We start from the raw sequence: 23,448 nt of genomic DNA on the forward strand, positions 1-23,448 counted from the left end.
CTAAGACAATTTTTATGAAAAACTTATTTACAGATAAAAGATGCAAATGACTGATAAAAAAATATAATTTCAATAAAAAGAAGGTAATTATAACACAAGTAAAAAAGTTGTGAGTAAATTGAATTTTCATGAAAAGCAGCATTAACGATTAAAATTAAAATCTAGGTTAAACTAACAGATAAACACCGTAGTATCAATTCATATTAACGTTACATAACAATGGAATAAGTACTTAGGAACAAAAATTGTTATTGGTACTTAACGCAACAAACAAGTCATAATGACACTTTCATTGATTGTATCGTATAATCAAAGTTGAGAAACCCATATCGGTTCGTATCAACTAGATAAAATAAAAGGAAACAGTCGCGATAGACGTTTCTCGGTGTTTCAAAACGATGAACGTGACTTGATTAAAATGCCCACGTCATCGCTTAGGACTAAATAGGAATGGGGAAGGAGAATATACATAAACAATGTGTGGTGTTATGAATAGCCCATAGTTAAAATAGTCTCCTATTATATTTGATTATAGACACACGTTCTGTCTACACATGTACATACATATATATGTATTAGATCATTACATATGCGTCAATTACGTCATCATTGTCACGTTCTACCCACACACTTTCGAAAATAAATAACGAACCGCGAGTGAATTATTGGCAATACATCTAATGCTGCCAGGCATAATGAATACAAACTGTGTACAAACAACTTGTCGCAATTTCGGTCGTTTGGCTACACGAATTGGCTTTGCTTACAAATCAACACAACCTAAAATAGTAAATTAGAACCCAATTGCATACGAAATAAAACGATGTTACTAAACATTGAAACCTTAGACAGGATACATAAAAATAACACTTGAAACAATATTTCTGCTTTAAAACCTAGTAAATAATAACGAAATGATTATTTTTTTAATTAATACGGGTTTTCTTCTTTGTTTGAACTGTTTAGGAAAAATTTTATATAAAAATTGCGTTCGAGATTGAACAACTGTAAGGTTATATTCGGCAACATATTGTTAGATCGCGTATAGTTTTGCGTTTAATAATATAGTGGCTTTAATAGTGACCCTAATACCTATTTAAAGTTTGCTTCCCAGCTTCTGTTTACTAACGCATATGTTTCATATTTTTATTTCTAAAAAAATAGTAACTGTTGGTTGGGTTGAACCCATCACGTGATACTATATCCCACGTTGCAGATAAGGGATAATAAAACAGAATGGGATTTGAGTGCGCGCAAAAAAAGTGTTCTGATAAGTAATAGAAGGTTTTTCACATCTGCACATCGCATAGCTTTCGATTACGCTGCGAAATCATCGTTGAAGTCAGTGTCCTATACAAATTCTACTGGTCTACGACAGACAAATCGACGAATGACAGAAATCAACATGGCGAAAGCCAACCATTCGTATGTACATATGGATAATTTATTGACTATTTTAGTCTTGTTATCTCAGAGGGAATCTTAGTATTCGTTAAATACGAGTATAAGTTTTGTAATGACATCTAAGAGATGATTAAACATTTCCTCGTTTCCATTTTCCTTTAATTCCATTGTTTCCTTTTTTTTTCTACTGAAAATGCAATACTGTTGCACTGTTGTTTTATTATCGATCATTTAATGGTCTACTGATTTTATTAACGATCATGTGACTGAATGACAACTTAAAATACTGTTGCATTAGTTTTTCTACGGGTATACATATCTTGATTTTGATTTTACATACAATTTTAAGGTTATGTCAGATATTTTTAACTCTGAAGAAATATAAACTACATTTCGTTTTATAGTTATACGTTTATATTTAATCACAGTTTATTGATTTGTAATTAATCTTTAATAAGCAGCGCGAAAATATTCGCGATTACAGCAAATGCATTATAAATTTAAATGGATAGAACTGGACAGCCAATTCTAATCTTTGTTTGCGTCTTTTTTTGGTATCCTTAATGATCTCATTAGTCAGGTGGATGATGCATATGGAACAGTGAAGAACGCTATTTTTTAAATATATCGTACATCAATATTAATTTACGATTTAATTTAGAAATAAAGATACGTTGAAAATAAAAATAAATGCGATTAATACAATGATTTGAAACGTATTATTGATATTTTGCAATTAGTAGTTCACTAATTAATTTTCAAATAATCTAAATTATTCTTATCGGTGCTTTGATAAGTTTTTATTTATTTCATCGATTATAAGTAGATTCAGCATATGCACAGACAAGGTCTGTGATACAGATAACATTATCGATTATCGGTACAAATGTTAGTCTACACTTTTAAAGCGGTTTTTATAAATAGTTGAATTTTTCAATTTTTTTTATTTGTCTTCAATTATATGTTTTCCTTTATTCACGAAAATTTTTAATTTTATTCATCGTTATTATTTCGAGACCACATGACACATTTTTATTAAATTTCTTAATTAATTTTTATAATAACTTAAAAAATGTTTTGTTTTAGAAATTCGGTAGAATCCCATTTTCAGAGAGGCAATCACACTCTAAAAGTGCCTATGTCACTTTTTCAAAACAATCGTCAAAGATTAGTTGAACGTATCAAAGCAAATTCAAAGGTTTCAACTACAGGCAGTTTTATTATTCTTCAAGGAGGAGTAGAAATTCCATTCAATGATACAGATATAAGCTGGCCATTCAGACAAGTAAGTAACTTTTCTATTTCATAATATATTGAACAAACAGTAGTATTTTTTATATAATTGTTTTAATAGGAATCATTTTTTCAATGGTGCTTTGGTGTTGAAGAACCAGGATGTTATGGTGCTATTGATTTATCAACAGGATCATCAATTTTATTTGTACCTCGATTACCACCTGAATATGCAATTTGGGAAGGAAAACTGCATACTTTGGAGGACTTTAGAGAGAGGTACAGGGTAGATGAAGTTCGCTATACTGATGAAATAGCTGAAGTATTGAAGAAAAAGCAGGCCTCTCTTCTTCTTACTTTAGTAAGTTTATCTTCATAATGATTCATATAATTTTTTTTTTACAAGATATTTTAATTGTATATTATTTATTACTATAGAGTGGCCGTAACAGTGATAGTGGTTTACAAGCACAGGAGGCAACTTTCGATGGAATTAGCCAGTGAGTAATATTTATTTTTTATATGGTTTCATATTGCATAGATAGGTTGCTTATTTCATACTACTTTCTAGGTTCAAAGTGGACAACCAAGTTTTGTATCCAGAAATATGTGAATGGTAAGTATTTTAAAGTATTAGTATTAGTTATAAAAATGTGAAATTTTATTTAAGAAATTCAAAATATTGTCGACGTACGATTGATTGCTGGATGTCAGACATCGGTAATTTTTAAATAGAACGATCGTACAATTGACGATCTGTTATATCGATATCTAACGTTATAATTAACTCTTACTGGGTTAAACTTCCTTCTCTGTATTTGTCACAGTCCCTTTGTACAAAGTTTTTACAATAATTGATCAATGATGTCCGAATTCAGTCATTAAATTTTAAAGTATTTTCAGAAGCAACTTTAAGACAGATATCAAACCATTGGAAAATAAAGAGATTTCATTATCATTTGATTAAAGTTATCCCATATTCGTTAACCTTGTTACATTATAATAAGAAAAGGTACATTAGATAAAATCAGTAGATTTTTCGTTAGACGTAATCTTATTGGATACTTGTATGCTCTATGCAGATGATCCTAGCTGGCCAACTATGGGCAAAATATTTAATGCGTATGCAAGTGCAGCCATCCTGTTTGATTTCTAAACTAAAAACGCGATGGTATGAATCTAATTCAGGCCAATGCACTGGGCAGCAGATTGTAATGCAAACTAGTATTCTTGTACAAGAGGGACTGGAAATACAAGAGGTGCCTTTAATTGTAAGAAAACTCAATAACATTGAGGCAATATGTAATGTTAAGGATAAGAAAGGGATGCCTATTTCTAATATTAATCAGAAAATATCTAATGTAACTAAGAAGAATGGTCAGTTCACATTTACTACTGGAGGTGTTTCAAATTCTCAAAGTAATATTGAAATAAGAAACAAACCATTGAATAAGAGAATAGACATAGAGACAGATGAAGGAACCGCAATATTGTTCTGCTCTGATCTTGAATGTCTTAAAGACTCAGAGATAGAAGAAGCTTTACAGGAATTGCAATCGATTAACACATCCAATGGCTTATATTCGTTATTAGAAAACAAAATTACACATGAAATAAATTGCAGATTAGCCTTGGAAGGACTAAAGAAAGTTATAGAGATAGAAAATAATTGGTCTAGGCAAAAATCAAATAAATTGCAGAGAGGCAGGCAAGTGGAAACTAATGCAACTGCTAGAGATGTTATGATGAAACAGTTAATTAAATTAATCCTTCATAGTGAGGACAGTGAAATAATACTTCAGGGACTGATTGTATTGAAGAAAGATAAAGTTAGTCCCTCCAGAAACATGTATAGAGATTGGATGTGCGACGAAGCTTTAAGTCGAGCTACAGATGGAGAGTTTACACCTGCACAGTTAATAAATGTAATAAAAATTTTATCAACTTATAAGGACTCTAAATATCGAAGGTCTGTAGATACTTTATGGGTTGGTATTCTGCTTAGAGAACAAGAGATTAATGCACACACATTGGTTGCATTGTTCAAAACATTAAAATATTTTAGTCAGAGTAAAAATATGGTAAAACTTATCCTTGAAAGGAAACTTTCCAATTACTGGTTGAAATTAACTGGCTCGCAAATTGCAGAAATATTAGATTGCTTTTATGATGATGTTTCTGCAATGAAATGTTTAACAAGTGCCAGTAAATGGGCAAGTACAAGTATGTATACATCTAGTGAAAGAGACTTGATACATTTCATACGAAGTTTAAATGCAAAAGATTACATTGATAAAGGAATTGAAGAAACTTTAGAAAAATATTTAACATCCAAAGCACTGGAAATTGAAGATTCAAATTTAATAGCAACGATTATGAATTATTGTAAGAATTTACAAGTCAGAAACGAATGCATATTATCAAAATGTGGAGAGTATTTCATCAAGCATGCCACAAATATACCAACTTCTTTATTACCATCCATGCTCACCCCATTTGGAGTGTTGTACATACAACCACCAGATTCTGTGAGATTTTGGGAAACTTTTGATAGTGTATTATCAAGAAAATTTCATGACTTGAAATTAGATGATGCATTAGATATCCTTCTCTCTTGTACATATTTAGAAAAGTATCCAGTGAAATTTTTTAATAAAATATTTATTTCACAGCTGCTTCATAAGCTTCATTTAAGGAATCATTCTGTTTTCTTTAGTCGTATAAAAAACAAATTAAAATTATTAGATGCCACTATGTCTTTAGAATATAATGATTATCAACATTTGCATCTTCCTCAAGGCAGAATAGAAAAACCACTTTTCATAGATGCAAGAATCAGAAGAACAATCAATATGATATACCAATCACTAGCAACATTGGTAGGAGAAAAATACAAATTAAGCAAAAATGTCATTCTGAATCGATTGCCAGTCATAAATTTCTATGTACTCGATATCTTGATACATCCGTACTTATTATCCTCTCCAGTGTTTCATATGAATTTGAAACAGGAGAAAAATATAAACACAGCAGTTTTAATTTATTTGCCAGAATATTATTGTAGAAACACAACTCACTTAATAGGACCTCAAATAATGAGAAAAAGACATCTCAGGAAGCTAGGCTTTCGAATTATGACACTAGATTATATAACATTACAGGAAATTTGGGATAAATCTGATAAATTATCGTCTTATTTGCTGGAAAATTTAAATTCAGCAGAGGATGCTTTGTGACATATTCATTAGTGGAAATTGTAAAAATAATGTAATAACTAAAATATATTATATAATGCATAGATTACATTACATAATACGTTTTATTTATTAGATTATTTAAAGTAATTTGTAGATAATAAAATCGCTTGTAGAAATAAAATTATTTGTAGATGAGAGCTGTATAATTTCTTTTAAATAATATTTCAAAATTCTAAATAAAGTTTTACACACTTAGTAATTGTCATGAAACTAATTTAATGCTTTCAACGTGACTACTAATGAGTATATTAAAATATATTTATCGTATATTTTTTAATTGTAGTCGAGTCATAAAATCTCCAGAAGAAATCAAGGTGTTGGAGTATGTGATTAAAATAAGCTCAGAGGCTCATAAGTCCGTTATGCAGTTGGTGAAACCAGGACTTGCAGAATTTCAACTGGAAGCAGCTTTCATGCACTATGTGTACTCTCAAGGTGGCTGCAGGCATGTGTCCTATACTTGTATTTGTGGATCTGGGCATAACGCGTCTATATTACATTATGGACATGCTGGTGCACCAAATAATAGAGTCATAGAAGACGGTGACATGTGGTGAGTTGAAAAGTTTAGATTCTAAAATCATCTGTTTAGCAGAACTAATATTTCTTAAAAATTGATATTTCCTTTTGAAGCCTTTTCGATATGGGTGGAAACTACTGTGGCTATGCAGCTGATATTACATGCAGCTTTCCAGCCAATGGAAAGTTCACAGAAAACCAAAAAATGGTATATAATGCAGTACTTGCTGCTCGTGACGCAGTTATGAACGCTGCAAAACCTAACGTCACATGGACAGACATGCACCTTGTGGCGAACAAGACTATGTTAGCCTCGCTGAAAGAAGGCGGTTTATTAGTAGGCGACGTTGATGATATGATCAAAGCGGGATTGAATGAAGTTTTTCAACCTCATGGTCTGGGACACCTCATGGGATTGGATGTCCACGATGTTGGTGGATATCTTGAAGGGCATCCAGAACGTTCTCAAGCTCCTGGATTAAGAAAATTGAGAACTGCTCGCGTGTTGCAAGCTGGTATGGTTTTAACAATTGAGCCAGGTTGCTACTTTGTCGATTGTGTAAGTAGAAAAGCAATTGAATCGGTAAATATTGTAAGTTACACTGATTCGAGTAAATTACTTGATGCATAATAGTTGTTAGATGCTGCTCTGACCAATCCAGATCAATCAAAGTTTATCGTTGCTGAAAAACTGAAGAAGTTCCGTAATTGGGGTGGTGTTAGAATCGAAGATGATGTTCTTGTAACAGAAACTGGCGTAAGAAATCTAACTGATGTGCCGCGCACGTAAGTTCTACACAATTGAAATGCAAAATGGTTTGCAGCAATTTGCATTTAAAATGTTAGCATTGCTTTTAACATAAATATGTAATTTTAATTACAGAGTCGAGGAAATAGAAAGCTGGATGGCCGCACGTAAAAAATAGCGAATGAGGATTTGAAAAGAAGGAGAGAAACGGTGGTATGTGACAATGTACGCAAGTGTTTAACTAAGAGTTTCGAGGCAAAGACCAATTATTTGCATATTCCGTTTTCCTGATATAAGAACAGTTGCGATATCAAGATATGACGTCACAAAATATTTTTACACGTATTTTTTGTACTACATTAAATGCAGTATTTAAATATCGAGCGAACTAGCATCATTCCTCTATGAATTATATACACATAAAGCAAAACCAAGTAATAAAATATTTCTGATTGACACGACGCAGTTAATAATACTTTTCCAGCTTAAAATTTTCTAAGGGCATTGGAAGGTTTGTATAGAGGTCATTGTTTTGATCTGCGAATGCTTGGAGTGGGCAAAAAAGAGTGAAAGGTTTGGTAATGAAAATTTTCAGGTCATAATTCGTAGACAGAGGGGCAGTGTCAAACGAACCTTGCACGTGGTATCTTATATTTATTAAGAAGGAAATCGTGTATGATTAGCGACTATGGTGTTCCAGTCGTGGCTGAGCAGTGGTCGCGCAAGCAACTCTTCCTTTTAAGATTCCGAGAAGCGGACAGTGGATTTGAAATGTTATCTAATTTTATTCTTGTGTGTCGCATTATATCATGTGACATATGATCTAATGGCGATTCACACTATATAAAACTACACACTGTTAGAATTATTCTGTTGCTGCATTTGAGAAGAACAAAAGATAATTGGTAAGCTATTTTATTCAATCTCTTAGAAACTGTTTATTCAGTAAGGTCTCAAAATATAGCAAGTAGATAAATTCAGTGAAGTTATAGTTACTATCTCCAATAAATATAGGAAAATATTGCAAACAGATACAGACTAATAATACTTCAATATAAGTAAGTATAACGGTTCCCAAAATAGTAGCAGTTCATCTTTAACTCATAAAAGAAAGACCTCAAACAGTATTTAAAGAGTGATATAAACCCGACAAAATATTCCTATTCAAAGTATTGAAATTAATAATAACTGAAACAACAACGGAGAAATTGAGTTTCAATGAACAAGTACGTCATTCAATATCAGGGCAGATAGCGCTATCTGTCATTTATCATTTCCCCTTCTCTCTGTCAATTAATATTTCATTTATGCACTGACCAAATCAAGATAACGACGCAGAGGGATAATCTATATTTTTACGGAAAAAAACTGTGTAATTTTGTTAACGAATCGCGAGTCGCGTGGTTTTGGAGCAGTGACGAAACAGTGATCGATCTCTCACCTAATCGTGTGCTTTATATTCCCCCAAGTATACTCTGCTTAAAAAATCAAGATTAAACACTAATTAACACTTCAAATGCCACGTTAAAATCACCGAAAATTCTACCATATACACAGTAATCCTAACATCAACAAAAATTCTTTTGAGCTCATATTTACATACATTCAATATCCAATACATTCACAATATTCTATCCCTACTATTGAAAGCAGTGAAAACTAATATTATTCAAAATCATGAATAAATTGTCACACACGATGCCTTGACGGCCCATTTAAGTCTCCTCAGATGTCAATAAAATAAGTAGCAAAATATTGTAAAATAGGAGTACCAGAGCCACCCAGTTCCGCTATCAAGAACTAGTCTTGCTTGGTCTACTGTATTATCATCGCTGTTCTATTGTACGCCGCGTTAGTCCTTCGCTGAAGATAAAGGAAAGTTAAAGACTGCGGAAGGCGTGCGCGTTCGCGTCGATTTTCGCTGGTGGAAGTCGAGGACGTATGCGAGCCAGATTTGACGTAATACGTCGTCGGTGATAATCAACCGCATCATACAACCTGAACGCACGTGGGCTCGTCACGAGGTTGCCGGTGTCAATGATTCGGGAACAGCGAGCGCGAGCGTTAACCGCGCGCGATCGAACGAACTTCGCCCCGAGTCGATGGCCCAATTCCTCTGACTCCAAGCCTTCCTGCTCGAAGGGTTGACAGTGGTTGACAGGACGTGAGTACCAAGGATCTCGTAGAGATCGCTGATTACATAACCGCGTAGGAACGTGCACGATGATGACTTCCGTTTTGAGATAATGAGATATTCTTAGATTATTTATTTTTAACTCCCACTTGCTCAGTAGGTTTTCAGATGGATCGAGTGGCGTGGATTTTATGTTCGTCGTGGAAATAATGAGCCGCTTAGTGGGTTCTAATTGCCGAGAAAATATTGTGAATAAAGGCATGTGTGTGTGGGTACATTGTTGGGTGCCTGTGCGCGCGTGTGAAGGTTTGTTAATACAGAAAGTTGTGGAAATGGAGACAGGTTCGTTGAGTTCTGATTTTCTTTTAGTTTTCTTGCGTTTTAAAGACGTGTGAGTGCTTGATTAATATGATTGAAAATACTGTAGACTATTTTAAATTGTTTTCGATATTTTAATCGGTATTAGGTTTTTAGAAGCTTGATGAGGTTGACTGTGTTGTCTTTGTGAAAGTTTTCTCTTAGTAGTGGTTTCATTTCAAGGGAAGTTTGATAATTATTGTCTTCGGACAGTGGAGTAGTGTGTTTTATTGTAATTATCGCGAGAAAAATGATGCAAGTCAGAAAACTGGATTTTTGAGTTAGAACCATGAAAAGGTTTCGTGAATATAGTTCTATTGATTGTCAAAAATTGAATAGTAATTATAAACTTCGGAAAGAATAGAAAGAATTCGAGATCATTCAGTTTTATGTGAATTGGATTAGAAAATCTTAAAAATTGTTTGATACTAAAAAGAAACAATTATCGAGGGGTAAGAATAAAAAATGGGAACATGAATTTGACCACTTTCCTGAAGTTCTGTCTAGTTTCGTCTAGTAATTAATTTCTTTTAATATGCGCAAATAGTTTCTCACTTTTCCTGAAGACCGTACTTTTTTGAGTTCTGTCACTTTTCTCGAGGGTGTACGATATTATTGTTTTCTAAGAAATTTGCAAAATACTCGCATAGACTAAAGTAGTGATTTAGGTTACAGTGTGAAATAGTGATTCTTGCGATTTTCGTTCACGTTCGTCTTGCTTTCACAAAAAGAAAAATCAAATAAAAATAGAATTGGAGAAATTCCGTTGATCTTATAATATTACGATCACAGAAAAATTTCCGTTTCTTCGATTGATAGTTCGAGCTATAAAAATCTAGACAAAAATGTACATTTGAAATAGTTAAATTTTAGATACTATTTTAAATAATCGATTCTCTGTAATGTTCAAAACGAAATATTAGCAAGTCAAATATTTTGATATCTTAAGTATGTTTTTTAAATATCGCTTCGTCGGGAAAATAGGATGCAAGAAGAAACGATCCTATGACGTAAGAGGTGTCACGTAGTCTGGCAAACTAAATTTATTATCAATACTATATTATATTCCATTATGTATCTGTGACCGTAAGGCAACACGACGTGCGTCATATTTACAAAAAAATGTCTAGCTTAATTGAGGACTAAAAGAATTTATAGAATGAGGACTAATGGAATTTATATTCTTGGTATAAACAGATTAGAGGATTTTTTTCTTTAAAAAATAAATATAATAAAGTGCAAGACTAGGACCGGATTAAGAGTTTGTGAGACCTGGAGTCGAGCAATGATTGATGACACTTTTGATATAAAAGACAGAGGGGAGGAGAAGTTTGATACTGCAGTAGAATATTACCTATTTTTTGCGAGGATTTTATAAAGGATAGTTATTTTGATTCTTTGGTAAAAAGTAAACTAAATTTTATAAAAAATATTTTCAATTAAATGCGAATTTTTGAGAGAATCATTAATAAATCGAAAATAATCTTCTTGAGTATCTGCAGGAATTTATTTTACTATATGAAAAATGAAGCTCGAGGCTACAGCCCCCTCTCCTTTAATCCCAGCTTCTGCAAGTCCATAATCTAGACTTAAGATTCAAAATTTCAAAAATGAGTGTCTCGAAATTAGAAACCTATGACTTGCGCCGTTTTGCTTTACAACTACCTCGTATATCACACTATATATCATATTCAAATTTTCCCAGACTTTGCTTTAAATAATTGCAAAGTCGTAATCAAGCCCATCAACGATTCCTGGTTGAGGGTTCACTCAACGCGCGAAAGAACGGGAGCAAAGCTCGAGGGAGAGGGAGAGGAAGAAACCGAGGAAACGCGATAATTCCGCGCGAACTCGCGGCCAGTCATTGATCGGCCGCGAGACGCCAAGCGCCGTGACGCCCTCTCCCTTTCTTCGCTCCAGCATCCCCACCTGCTTGTTCACAATTGTGTCAGACATTTAAGCGTCACGTCTCCCTCTTTCTCTCCCCCTTTCTTCTTTTTTCAGCTTCCCCGTTCATCGACTCAAGAGTTCCTCTCGCGACGAATTGTGCGGAGGCTTTGTCATCGAACACCAAACGAAAACCGTCTGGCCCTCGATCAGCAACCACAGTCCTACCACCGTGTCTACGCGAAGGAAAGTGTCTCAAAGAAAAAGCACCGCGACGTTCAAGTGTCTCATTCGAGTAAAAAGAACCGACTGACTCTGAAGTGCTCCCTGAAAAACTGTCCGACAAGAGGACCACGATCAAGATGTGCCACGATCCCCTCTAAGTGAACGAAAGAAGCTTGCATGGTGAATTCAGAAGTCTCGAGGCGCGTGTCGGCATGGTTCAGCGAGGAGGCTCGCTCTAACGTTGCTCCCCGTTGTCCATTGAATCGGCCTGCGTGAATGGGGAGAGGCGAACGACCGTTTCTAGGTCGAGCGGAGTTTGATTGACTTGCGTCGAGAGGCACCAGGAATGGGACAATCGGAATCAGGCCAGTGGAAAGCGAGTTTAGAGTAATTTGTTCACTTGGCGCAGCCTTTGCCCGTTTTCCCGAATTTCACAGAGAACGCTAGTCGAGCGGAGGGAACTGGGTCACTAGGATGCCATAGTAACCGCGACCAAGTAGAAAGTACAGAAGGCTCGTCAAAAGGGACTGTCGTCGAGAGGATGTTCTGCTTCCAAAGCCCGTTCACTCGCGCCTCTCGAGTGCTGGTGTCACCCTTGTCCTCCAGCAAGACCAACACCTCCTCCATGAGCATCGTCCTGCCGAGCAAGTCGCCCTCGAGCGCCAAGTGCGACAGGCGAGGCTCCGAAGCCATCAGCGAGGGTTCAGGCTCCTCTATCAGGTACATCGATCAGGAGCCATCGATCTCTGACTACAGCAGCACTGACACGCTCCCTGACATCAAGGCTGATTACCTGGACCCTGAGTCGCTCTCACCTGGTCCTGACTCAGTGACATCGCCGAACCTGATCACAGTGATCTCTAATGGAGTGGACGACGTGAGCGATCACAGGAAGCTGCTGGAGGAGGATGACAACACTCAGTCGTCGTCTCCTAAAAGGAAACCCTTTAGCAACAGGCGGTGCAGGAAGCTCTTGCTACGTTTACGATCTAACGATAGTGGAAGTAATAAGGAAGCTTGTTTCTTGTCTACGTCCCCTTCTCCAGGGAGCGAGTCGATGGAAACTGCTTCTCCAGGATCTTCTAGGGACTGCCACGAGGACTATAAAATAGGAGACACGACGACGCTGTCTACTAAGTCTTCTCCTTCTGTTTTGATTGATTCTGCGGAGCCTGAGGAGAGTCTAAGAGGCTGCAGAGTGACTGCTGCTTCAGAGAATGATATTCCTTCGCTGCAGACTACGTTCAGTGAGTCAGAGAAGGAGAATTTGTACCAGGAACAGGAAACTGAGACAGAGGAGGGGTCTTCTTTGCCTCTGAGCCCTGCGGGGCCATCGACAGCTGGATTATCCTCGTCCACTGTGCCCTATTACAATTTTTTGTGCGTCAATGGCGGATCTATGCGCCAGGAGATGACTAGCACCAGTTCACCTCAATTGTCCTCGGGTACTAACCTCAGGTCCAACGAGGAGTCGCCTTCAGCGGATGTCTGCAACTCCTTTGGGAGCGAGAAAAGCTCTAGGATAGATACTCTGAAGCCTGAGGGTTTGGATAGCTCGTGCTCCTTGCCTGCTGCGAGGTCCTGTCCTAATTTGGAAAGGCAGAGCGCGGGGTACACGTCTGTTAGCGGATCCTCGAGCTCCAGTCATAGTCCTGGACCCATTGGGCCTAGGTTCAAGCCTGTCGAGGAGGGAGACATTCAGCTTTGCTTGTTGAATCACTCGAAGACTTTAGTGAGGAAAATTCTTTCCAGCTTGTTTCTCAGAAGGTGGGAGACGCACCACCTTTATTTGAACGACACTGGCATCTCTTCTAAGACGGTGAGTTCTTTATAATTAAGTACCAGGAAGAAAATAGCGTCTTATTCACGACTTGTCGTCAATAATTAGCTTGCAGGCATTGAGAAACATCTTCTCGAAAGCAATTTAGATGTTAGTAATTTGCTTGTCTTTTATTGTAGCTGAATGTGAAAGGCAGTGCGAAAATAGCGTTTAAAGATGAGGCAAATAGCGACGAGTTTATAGCTTTATCGGAAGAAAATATTGTAATTAGCAGACTGCGAATATTTATGAAAAATTCATATTTTTATAAAGCTGGCTAAAGAAATGGAATCTAAATAGAAATCTGATACATCTTCTAAATTTTATAATATATATTTTATTTTGAATTTTTTGTGTCTTTTAATATTATAGGTATTATATATCTAGGTACTTTTTTTAACATTTAAATTAGCCATAAATGTATAAATATCCGCAGTCTAATAATTACAATCAACTTTGCGAAGTTAGTTACCTCGACCACGATACTTTACGTTTGTTAGACAATCGTTTAGTTCTTTTTATTGACTTTGACGCGCATTCTGTCCTTTTAGTGAACAATGTGCGCGGCCAAGCGGGGGAATTTACTGTGTTGCACCTGATGACCTCAGAAAAATATTAATTGAGCGATACAAGTGTAATTTGAAGCGGTCACGGGACACACTCAGGGTCAGCTTTGACGCAAACGAAATTCACGCACACGCAACTTTCCTTTTGTTCCCTGCTTGTCTCATGTATATTAAACTGTGTACAGGGTGTTCCAAACATTGTTGCATATTTTGATGAAATAATGATAAAAAGGTTCGTTACCGAATTATGCTATGTAGAAAATTGTTTCAAACTTAATTACACATTTTGATAAGACATGAATATATTTTGTACTAAAAAAAATTATGAAAATACGTGGATATACAGCCTTAAAAATTTGAAAATAATAATGAACGTTAATTAGTTACGTTTTTGATATTATAAAATTGTCTTTTTTCTACTTGTTTTATATTTGTTATGATTGTTAAGGAGTGTCGACTAATTTTAATTAGTATTTTTTGTGTGTATTATTTACAGAAGTATTTAACGCCGAAATTCCTTCTTTCATTTTATCTAAAGCGAAGTTTTTGAGTTCTGAATTCTGCTAAAAATTAACTGATTGACTTTTTCATTTTCAATATCAGATAGTTAAATCGACTAATTTTCTCTTAAGTTCGATTATAGTTATTTAAATCATTATTTACCTAATTTCGATAAACTTAATTAAACTCATTGACCATTCTGTACTCGTCGCTTCTATAATAAGCGCATTGCTGTAGTCAGCAATGTGTAGGAGTAGGCTAAATGGATCACCCTCCAATCGTTATGATCATTATTACCTAAAGGTTACGCCGTAACAATAGAACTCGAATTTATTTTGGGTTAAGATTACAGTCCCTGAATGAAAAGAAGATATACTTTGAAGATATGCTCAAGTGGTGTGTCAAGGACCCTCGCAGGTCAAGTTGTTAATAGATTTTTTGCCATTCAGTAGGAGGACACAATAGCGAGGACAATTTAATGGTTTGACCTGCAAGGGTGTCATTGACTCACCGTTTAAGTGTACTACATCATTCTGCATACCTTCAGACTTTTCCCTATACAACAACGAAAGCTTGAACGTATTGGCGAAAAGAACATTGACCTGGTTCTCGTTCCAGGCGAAGGGTTGCAGAGCTTTAAAAAGCCAATATTGCAAATTGATGTTTCAGTAAATCCAAGATCGGAATAAAATACCAATAAAGATATTTTTTGCCACAGCCCACGGGATTCCTACAGCATCCAATTCCATACAGCAGCATGTCGAATATTCGGAAGTATGCTGTTGCCAAGTGGGATCCTACTTACAAGAACTGCCTGAGTATAGACCTGCCAGACAGTTCTCTTCTTCTCCAAGCGAGCAATCCTTACACGAGGGACCAATGGTACCATTCGATACTGTGGAAGGTAAATTATCTTCTTCTTTAAATCCTGAGAAATTTCGTACGTTTAACTTCATGTACAAACAACGATAATTCTTCAAAAGTAGAGAAGTATCTTCAAGTATCAACACCTGGTATCTTCAAACACGAAAGAAGAAGTGATCATTAGGGAACTAAAGTCGATGGTGGATTTTGCACTGTGGACATGCCTTCAAGATGAGAGGGTGACCGCGGCGCCGCTGGAAGCAGTTGCGAAACTCTTTGAGGATTCGGAGGAGTCAGAGAAAGCTAAGGAGACGTCGCAGAACCAAAATGACAGGAAACAGTGGGTGGAGACTGTTTTCTCAGTCGTGTTTCCTCTTCTGGATAAAGTTGCTCTACCCGCCTGCCTAGCGAAAGTTCTCGTTAAACTGACTGAACAGTATCCGCGATCCTCCCTAATTTCTACCATGAGTCCAGCTATTACCAGATGTTTGAAGCACACTGTTGACTTTGGCAAGTCTCCAGAGATGAGGAAGCTTCTTCAAGTCTTCATCGCTGCCCTACATGCCAGCGAAGATGGGGAACAAGAAGTGACAAAGTATATCGCCTCTGTTCATGGATCTGGAAGCCATTGTCCTCATCCCAGGGTGCTTCCTAATTTAGTGTCTGTTTGCCTTGCAGCAATTTTTCATAGGTAAATGAAACTTTTACTTTTTATAGATTGTGAATCTTCTTTGAATTCTCCATTGGTTTATTCTTGCGGGAATTTTTTTAATATTTCAGTAGATAAGTTCAGGTAAAGTGGACTTTGCCAACTCTAGCATTGTCTTCATCAATTTTTATTCCGTCGTTTTATGTGTATCCCTTTTTTATGAAAGATTAATATAAATACAGATCATTATTTAGTCAACTAGACAATGTTAATAATTGCAGATTTGAAGTAGCTCGACATACTCCATCAGTAAAGGACGAACCACAAACCCTGCCACCCTTGGATTGCTATTTACTGGTGTTAAGTATTGTGTAAGTATTTTCAGGTACTTCTTTTGCGAACTTAATGAGCCTATATAGTGTAGTAGAGGTTTTGATAAGAATCCTAGAATTTTTTTAGATTTTTCGAAAGCTTAGAAATTTAAACTTGGATAAAAATGACCCTGTTTGCCTACTGAAGATTAATTCTGTTTTAGATCTGAATATTATGATTGGCGACCTGGCTTTGGTGCTCTGTTACAACCGGTACCATTCCCAGAGGAAGCTCTAGCTGCGAAAGAAGTCCAGGAAACGATATTAATGCGCGTGATTAGGCGTATAGCAGAGGATCCAAGATGCATCGTTCATCGTGTTCTGCTTCCAATTAGGGAACCGCGACCTGGCTGGATTAATATTGCTGCTCCATCCAGCCCTGCTTGTCCTGATAACGGAGAATTGTTCGGTGATATGGTAAGCATTCTCCTAATTTATTCATACTTCTATTATTTAATTTTTTTGCATTTTTTTGGTAATAAATCTAATGGTTCGTAATTTTATTTTACTAGTTAAAAAATCTGTTGGCGTGCTGCTGTCGGCGGAAAAGATTTGTCAGCTCACTGGTGAAACAAGCGCGTGACGATTGCGTACTTCTGGCAGTCAGGGGCTGTGACGCTGCTGAAGATGCCCTCTGTTTGATGTTAGAGTGGCATTTACTACCAACTGAAGAGACGCGACTGCAAATAGTAAATGCGCTTCAATCGACAGAGGGGGGCAAGGACTGTTATGCTACACTTTGTAGGAGACAACGAAATTTACAAAAATTGGTGAGTAAAAACCATTGAATTCATACACTATTTACGTTCTTAAAAGATAAAAAAAAGATAGAAGATTTTAATAAGAGTCTACATTTACACTACTCAAAGAAATATGGGGCAAAAATTGGTCAACTTTGATTGACGATAACTCCGCGAAAAATTATTGTAAGATCATGATCTTTTTTTTAAATTAGAGCCTGAAATCTTTAGTTTAAGATACCATGTCTAAATTTTGAGATTAATGCACCCCTATTACCGTAACCCCTTAAAATTGATGGCATGTTTGTGATATGCAAAATCGCAAAGTTTGACGGGCTGCAGGGACTTACTAAAATTTTTTTCGGGGATAGCATTTACGGTAACACATAGTTCAAACCTTCCTTTTTAATTTAAAAAAAAGATCAAGTCGCTACGATTTTTTTTCGCAAAGTTACAGAACTTTGAAGTAACCTCTGCATTCTGAAAACCTTGCACTTTCCTATGAAAATGCAAAAATGCAAGGGTTACTTTAAAGTGCTGTAACTTTGCGAAAAAAAATCGCAGCGACTTGATCTTTTTTTTAGATTGAAGGGAAAGGTTTGAACTATGTGTTACCGTAAATGCTATCCCCGAAAAAAATTTTAGTAAGTCCCTGCAGTCCGTCAAACTTTGCGATTTTGCATATCACAAACATGCCATCAATTTTAAGGGGTTACGGTAATAGGGGTGCATTAATCTCAAAATTTAGACATGGTATCTTAAACTAAAGATTTTAGGCTCTAATTTAAAAAAAAGATCATGATCTTACAATGATTTTTCGCGGAGTTATCGTCAGTCAAAGTTAACCAATTTTTGCGCTAATTTTTTGTATGCCTTAATTTTCGTTGAACAGTATATAAATTCTTTTATTCTTTTTTCATGAAATAGCAACAAAAAGGAGGTCCCAGAAAGCTGACGTTATCTGTTCGTGCGACAGACGCCGACGTTGCTCTTCTCTTAGGTGGAAGAGCTCTTGGCAATCTTGAATACCTTAGCCTGGCCTTCACCTCGGTAACTTCAGCTTGTGCTGAACAGCTCATTAAATTGCCATACTTGAGGCACCTCAACTTGTGGGCTACACAATTTGGCGACGCTGGCCTACAAATGATTAGCGAGCATCTACAGAAATTACAAGTTTTGAATCTCTGCGAAACACCTGTTTCTGATAAAGGAATCTCCACTTTGACGTGTAAGTATCCCATTATTAAAGTCATTTGCGCTACTTCTTTTATTGGAACAACTTCAGTATGAATATTTTTGTTCGCAGCATTGACGAGCTTAAGAAAATTAAATCTGAACAGCACGAAACTGTCCATTCAAACGTTCGAATCCTTAAAAAAGTGTCTGCCAGCGCTACAAGAGTTCGATGTAAGATATACAGAGGCTTGGCGACCAGAGCTTTTACCCTCCGCTAAGTCAAGTAATTCCATTTGTTGTAATTTGTTGCAATATTGTTGATCTCATTGCTTTTTTTACAGTCTGACTGCTTTATGAATTTGTCGAATCTTGTTGAACTCTTTTCTTTCAGTTCGTCGATAAGAATCGATAATCCCATAAGAAGTAGTATTCTTTATAGCGAATGTTGATCTTCAAAGGTAACATTAATTATTAATATTCCTTAAAATGTGATCTGTCTAGTTAAGTAAATGTAGTTTTATAAAGGGAACAGAAAACTATTTAATTGAGATTAACTTAATTATGCAGGATAGAATGTTAGTATGTAAACAGATACTTAACAGGATTAAGTATAACAGATCTCTGAGTATGTTTTGCTTGAATTCACTTAATTTCAATCAGTAAGTAAACTAACGAATGACTTACTCATTCCACTGTTCTTTCATTATACACTTATGGAACTTGAAGTATTTGAATATTAACACCTTTGAAATTAATGATTCTGCAGAGAAAACTTTGAGCTACATTATGTTATACGTTAATGCAATAGTTATCAGAAAAAAATTATCTTCGATATAGTATTTATTAAAAAATTGCATCAAGTGCAATTTGATATTTTCCATTTTATGAAATTTAATGCCCATGAAGTCTCGTTAATTACTTCTAACAAATATAATTTCTTATCAGACAATGAGAGTATTCTGTAGATTAAAGTCGAGTAAAATATTGAAAGGAAACAATGATTAGCAGATGAATATTATATGAAATAATATCAAATTTATTTTATTTATATTTATCTCGTGTCCTAACAAATAAATAGGGATGAATTTCCTACGAATGAGGGTTATTGAAGAAGGTTATTCATAGAATATTATTAATCCTTTACTTAAATAGCGCTCAACTGCCTTAGCAATCGAGCTCTGAGTGACCACTGCCACAAAGTGTGTGTGTATGTGTGTGAATTAGGAAAGATTGTAAATTAATGCTATGTGAAACAACTTTTATTCCGAACTTAGGAAAGTTTGCATGATTAATCTTCATCAATTAATTAACTTTCTTCTCGCCTATGGCATGTTAAATACATATTCCCTTTTCCAGTAATAAGCAACGTAAATCAAAAGTCATATATAACAATAAAAATAACTTTCACAGCACAGGGCAATAAATCTACTCCGAAATATGCACATTATACAATGAAAGTTGTTATGACAGTTTATTTAATGTAGCTTAATTAATAATTATTATTTTTACGTCTGTGAAAGGCCTAATTCTGTATTATATTATTTATTTTGATATTTATTATACATTTGTACTATTAGTAAGTTTTTACTGGATTCATCTTTTGAAGAAGTGAAATTATTATTAAATATTAATAGTCTTTTTGTCATTTCTGTCAGAATTACTTTTTCATATTGATCAGAATTTAGAGTAATATGTATTTGCTTGCATGAACGTTTCAACATAAATTTTTTAATGATAAAATCAATTTTTTCATTCTATAACGTTCTATGTAGCACTCCTCTAAAAACGAAATAGCGATACATTAGGTTGACAGTCCTTACGAATTTATTCGCTAAAGTAAACAAATCTCTACAATATTGCTAAAATGTCAACTTCTCCCTGTTATTCTTGGGTTGAAGGAAGAGTCGACTTGAAACACCTACCGATTATCTTGGTAGGAGGAAGTTACTCTTCATTTATCATTTTGGATTTAAAGTTAGGAGAATAATTAACAAATAAAAATAATGCTAATTTTCTTGCTTACTAAAGGGGACAAAGAGCACACAAATAGCAAAGAGTTAATCTTCTAGGAAATCATTTATTATTGAAAATTACAGCCTCCTAATAACAGTAGCAACAGCAATAAGAATAGCCAGTATTGTTAACAAAATTTGCAAAATACTTTATGTAAAATTTGTAAGGTATTCTAACACTTTATTCAACTTGTTTAATATTCATATGCAAAAGGAAGCAATATATGAAATTTTTCGTTTCTGAAGCACTTCCTACTATCCAAATCGATTCTTTATCCGACCCAAGAATATTTCAATTCATTATGCACTCTTCGAGAAATATAGCGTATGTACTTTTAAGACTCTTCGAGCAGATTTTCTTCTTCTTTTAGATGAAGGTAATATTCATTAAAGAGCACTCCTCATACTGTATCTCTTGAATTATATTTACACGAAGTGTTACGAATTAAATCCACGAACACGAGATTAAAATCTCGATCATAGAACGAAGTTCTATCAAAGCCGATCAAGTGTTGAATAAAGTATATATAAAATTGTAAATATATACATGTAAGACTATTACTAGTTGCGGGATGAACCAATTCTATTGAAATTACAAAAACTGTTACACAATTTTATTGATCGTCATTTAAAAGTCACCATCAACCCGACGTTGAGGTATAATCTCATTGCTCAGCTCCACTCCTATCTGGGTTTGTAGATTCGCAGGCAACTCGTTCCACACTAACTGTGGTACAGTTTCTGAAAAATTGAATTTACAATTAGCAAATTTAATAAAGGCAACAGTGTTCTTCGGTGTAAACAATGTTTCTAACATGCTCGATAATTCAGTGATAAAGTTGAATATATTTCCTAAAGAAAAGGTAACTAAATTTAAATCGATTACACCTATCTAATTTATATTAACAGTTATCTAAATTTTTAATCATTTTATCACTGAAATATCAAATATGGTAATGGATCCGTTCCATGAGAATATGTTAAGAGCAGCTATACAAAACTACCACTGTGATTTGCGTTCTATTATAAATTAATTAAAAATGTATTTAGGCTCAATTTGTTAAATCTGAGTTTAAGAAGGTTGCAAACGTTATGAGTTCAAAATTAAACTAATTTGTGTGGAATTCTATTACTTATAAAATTCAGCGTTTTCAAAGAAAGAAACAGATCAACGAGGACTCTTTCCAATTAACAGTAAAAAAGTGTTATTTTGTTTAGTACACTGTCGACGACTAAATATCCTCTAATCATAATTAGTCATAACGAATGTATTTTTAATTTGTTGGATGGACATTTACAGTAACGTTCCCCTATACGCTTGTTGATCAGAGCTACTCACGTATATGCAAATTATTAAGTAAGGCACTGCCTCACCCTTTATCACACGCTTCAACTGAAAATCCTAAACAAGCGTGAAGTAACTTTATTACCTCATTACGTGCATCTGAGTGGGTCCAATCAACAAGCGTATAATGAAGAAATACTGTACCCACAGCGGAAAGACCTGAATTATCTAACTTTGATTTTAACGTGCTTTTGTGGGATAGTAGTGTACAGAATCGTTGGAATTGTAAAGTAATATGACTATAAAAACTATAGAGAATATAGTGAATATAATTATAGAAGCTATGGAGATTGTAAGGCAATCGATACCAAAAAATATGAAACAATTGTACAGGGTGTTCGACAGCAGGTGTCAGAAATTTCAAGAGATGATTCTACATAAAAAGAAAAAGTCAAGAATGACAAAATTACGTTTAAGACTTCGTTTCAGAGTTATTAGTTGTTGAGGAAAGGCCCAAGGTTCGCGTGAAATGTGTCTGACTCGGGACTTATTCTACTGCCGATGTGAACTAGCCAAGTCAGACACAGTGAAGTCAGTACACTATCGCTATACGCATTTCTTTAGTTTCTGTAATTATATTCGCTGCATTTTTCATGGTCTCTATAGTCAAATTACTCTAAAATTCCCACGTTCCTTAAAGGAGCATACAGATTTCTTCCCTCAGGGCCTGGACCAGTCTCCAGGACGGGAATTGGCGATCCCGGGGGTACCTCAGCCGAATCCACTATTGCAACCAAGAAGAGACTCAACTGTTAACGCTAACTTACTTCTAGAATTTCAAATACACTACCATCCTATAAAAGCACATTAAAGTTCGAGTTCTTGTACTAGTATCGGAGTGAAGCATAGAGAATGCGAATAACACAGTAACTTCAGAGAGAAAGCCATTCGAGAAGAAACTTCTCTGGTTTGAAATTGACCTCTCTCAATCTCTGCAGGGTTAAAAATGTAATAATGTCAATTAAATATTAATTCGAATTATCAGTTGGCATCCTGTATGCAGCTGTAAATATAATGACGATTTACTGAAAACAAGATGATGATTCTACGTTATTTCTCTTCACGTTACCTTTACACGTGTATAACAGATTCGACCAAGTGATCTTCTCCTGGGAGAAGCAGTACACTCCAAGACGACCGCCTCTTAAAGTGGAGTCATACACGTTTCCAGAGTCTGCTATTAATTGTTTGCCTTGGTACAGCCAGAATCTGATCAACCCGATCTGAGGTCTGTGCAGCAGTTGCCATCTGTACGAAGTGTTCTCCTTCCAACCAATTCTCTTCGGGTCGCTCCAGAGGATCTTCACCTGGCCAGGAGTGTCCTTGTTGTGCCACAGGCTGTTCCTGAGGTACTCGCCAGGACCTGTACTCGAGTCGACGAGCTTTAAGAAGATTCCTGGTTCACCAATCGCTCGGAATGGATTGGGCATCCAGTAGGGCTGCTCGTGCTTCTTCCATGCTACGATATAAAATCGACGTGAGTTCTGGTAGGAGAAGACGAAGCCCACGAAGTCGTCGTCGTTTTCATCCTCGATGAAAAACGTGCCCTCGAAGTCCACGCCGCTGAAAACGTCGGGTCCTGTTGAAGAAGGTGAAAGGAAGGATCAGAGTGGGGAAGTTGATTTTTCAGGTATTTTTTAA

General features: G+C 35.6%; 4 protein-coding genes across 11 annotated transcripts in view; 3 read left to right on the forward strand and 1 right to left on the reverse strand.

Moving 5' to 3' along the window:
* Positions 1-8,954, forward strand: Dip-c (dipeptidase C). Of its 5 annotated transcripts, XR_013003001.1 has the most exons (13): positions 1-83; positions 166-1,425; positions 2,491-2,689; positions 2,759-2,998; positions 3,076-3,137; positions 3,209-3,253; positions 6,178-6,447; positions 6,528-6,972; positions 7,048-7,199; positions 7,297-7,374; positions 7,646-7,672; positions 7,757-8,066; positions 8,928-8,954. XR_013003001.1 is itself a non-coding variant. In XM_076389479.1 (11 exons), the coding sequence occupies exons 3-11, from the start codon at positions 1,391-1,393 to the stop codon at positions 7,337-7,339; spliced, it is 1,491 nt and encodes a 496-aa protein (XP_076245594.1). In that variant the 5' UTR covers positions 1-83; positions 166-1,012; positions 1,217-1,390; the 3' UTR covers positions 7,340-7,622. The 5 variants fall into 5 exon arrangements, 3 of the variants coding, with proteins under 3 accessions (XP_076245594.1, XP_076245593.1, XP_076245592.1); XR_013003000.1 differs by lacking the exon at positions 8,928-8,954 and having other exon boundaries at positions 7,757-8,141; XM_076389479.1 differs by lacking the exons at positions 7,646-7,672; positions 7,757-8,066; positions 8,928-8,954 and having other exon boundaries at positions 166-1,012; positions 1,217-1,425; positions 7,297-7,622.
* On the forward strand, positions 3,693-5,873 carry LOC143185920 (uncharacterized; the record flags this gene model as incomplete). Its single annotated transcript, XM_076389249.1, has 1 exon — positions 3,693-5,873. A coding segment is annotated over one exon (2,181 nt), but the record flags the coding sequence as incomplete, so codon positions are not given.
* Positions 8,954-19,541, forward strand: LOC143186077 (C-Maf-inducing protein). 4 transcript variants are annotated; one of them, XM_076389476.1, is made up of 10 exons: positions 8,954-9,637; positions 11,657-13,583; positions 15,369-15,554; positions 15,637-16,205; positions 16,445-16,534; positions 16,699-16,951; positions 17,047-17,304; positions 18,202-18,502; positions 18,581-18,733; positions 18,842-19,541. In XM_076389476.1, the coding sequence occupies exons 2-10, from the start codon at positions 12,306-12,308 to the stop codon at positions 18,850-18,852; spliced, it is 3,099 nt and encodes a 1,032-aa protein (XP_076245591.1). In that variant the 5' UTR covers positions 8,954-9,637; positions 11,657-12,305; the 3' UTR covers positions 18,853-19,541. The 4 variants fall into 4 exon arrangements, with proteins under 4 accessions (XP_076245591.1, XP_076245590.1, XP_076245588.1 ...); XM_076389475.1 differs by having other exon boundaries at positions 8,954-9,325; positions 9,456-9,637; positions 18,581-19,541; XM_076389473.1 differs by having other exon boundaries at positions 18,581-19,541.
* Tsp (Thrombospondin) overlaps positions 19,466-23,448 on the reverse strand; it is an 11,572-nt gene continuing 7,589 nt past the window's right edge. The window contains exons 13-14 of the mRNA XM_076389472.1: positions 22,877-23,386; positions 19,466-21,203 (exon numbers count right to left, since the gene is read on the reverse strand). Coding sequence (XP_076245587.1) covers positions 21,091-21,203; positions 22,877-23,386 — 623 coding nt within the window. The 3' untranslated portion in view covers positions 19,466-21,090. The remainder of the gene's footprint in view (positions 21,204-22,876; positions 23,387-23,448) is intronic.

Source organism: Calliopsis andreniformis, chromosome 12 (assembly GCF_051401765.1).
Source record: "Calliopsis andreniformis isolate RMS-2024a chromosome 12, iyCalAndr_principal, whole genome shotgun sequence".
In the NCBI taxonomy this organism is placed as follows: domain Eukaryota; kingdom Metazoa; phylum Arthropoda; class Insecta; order Hymenoptera; family Andrenidae; genus Calliopsis; species Calliopsis andreniformis.

Excerpts from the sequence above, each read along its gene's own strand:
- Dip-c (XM_076389477.1), top strand. The coding sequence starts at position 1,391 with ATGACAGAAATCAACATGGCGAAAGCCAACCATTC. Across the intron at positions 6,973-7,047 it reads GTTGCTACTTTGTCGATTGT|TTGTTAGATGCTGCTCTGAC; the intron begins GTAAGTAGAAAA and ends GATGCATAATAG. Across the intron at positions 7,200-7,296 it reads CTAACTGATGTGCCGCGCAC|AGTCGAGGAAATAGAAAGCT; the intron begins GTAAGTTCTACA and ends TTTTAATTACAG.
- LOC143186077 (XM_076389473.1), top strand. The coding sequence starts at position 12,306 with ATGTTCTGCTTCCAAAGCCCGTTCACTCGCGCCTCTCGAGTGCTGGTG. Across the intron at positions 15,555-15,636 it reads ACCATTCGATACTGTGGAAG|AGAAGTATCTTCAAGTATCA; the intron begins GTAAATTATCTT and ends CTTCAAAAGTAG. Across the intron at positions 17,305-18,201 it reads AACGAAATTTACAAAAATTG|CAACAAAAAGGAGGTCCCAG; the intron begins GTGAGTAAAAAC and ends TTCATGAAATAG.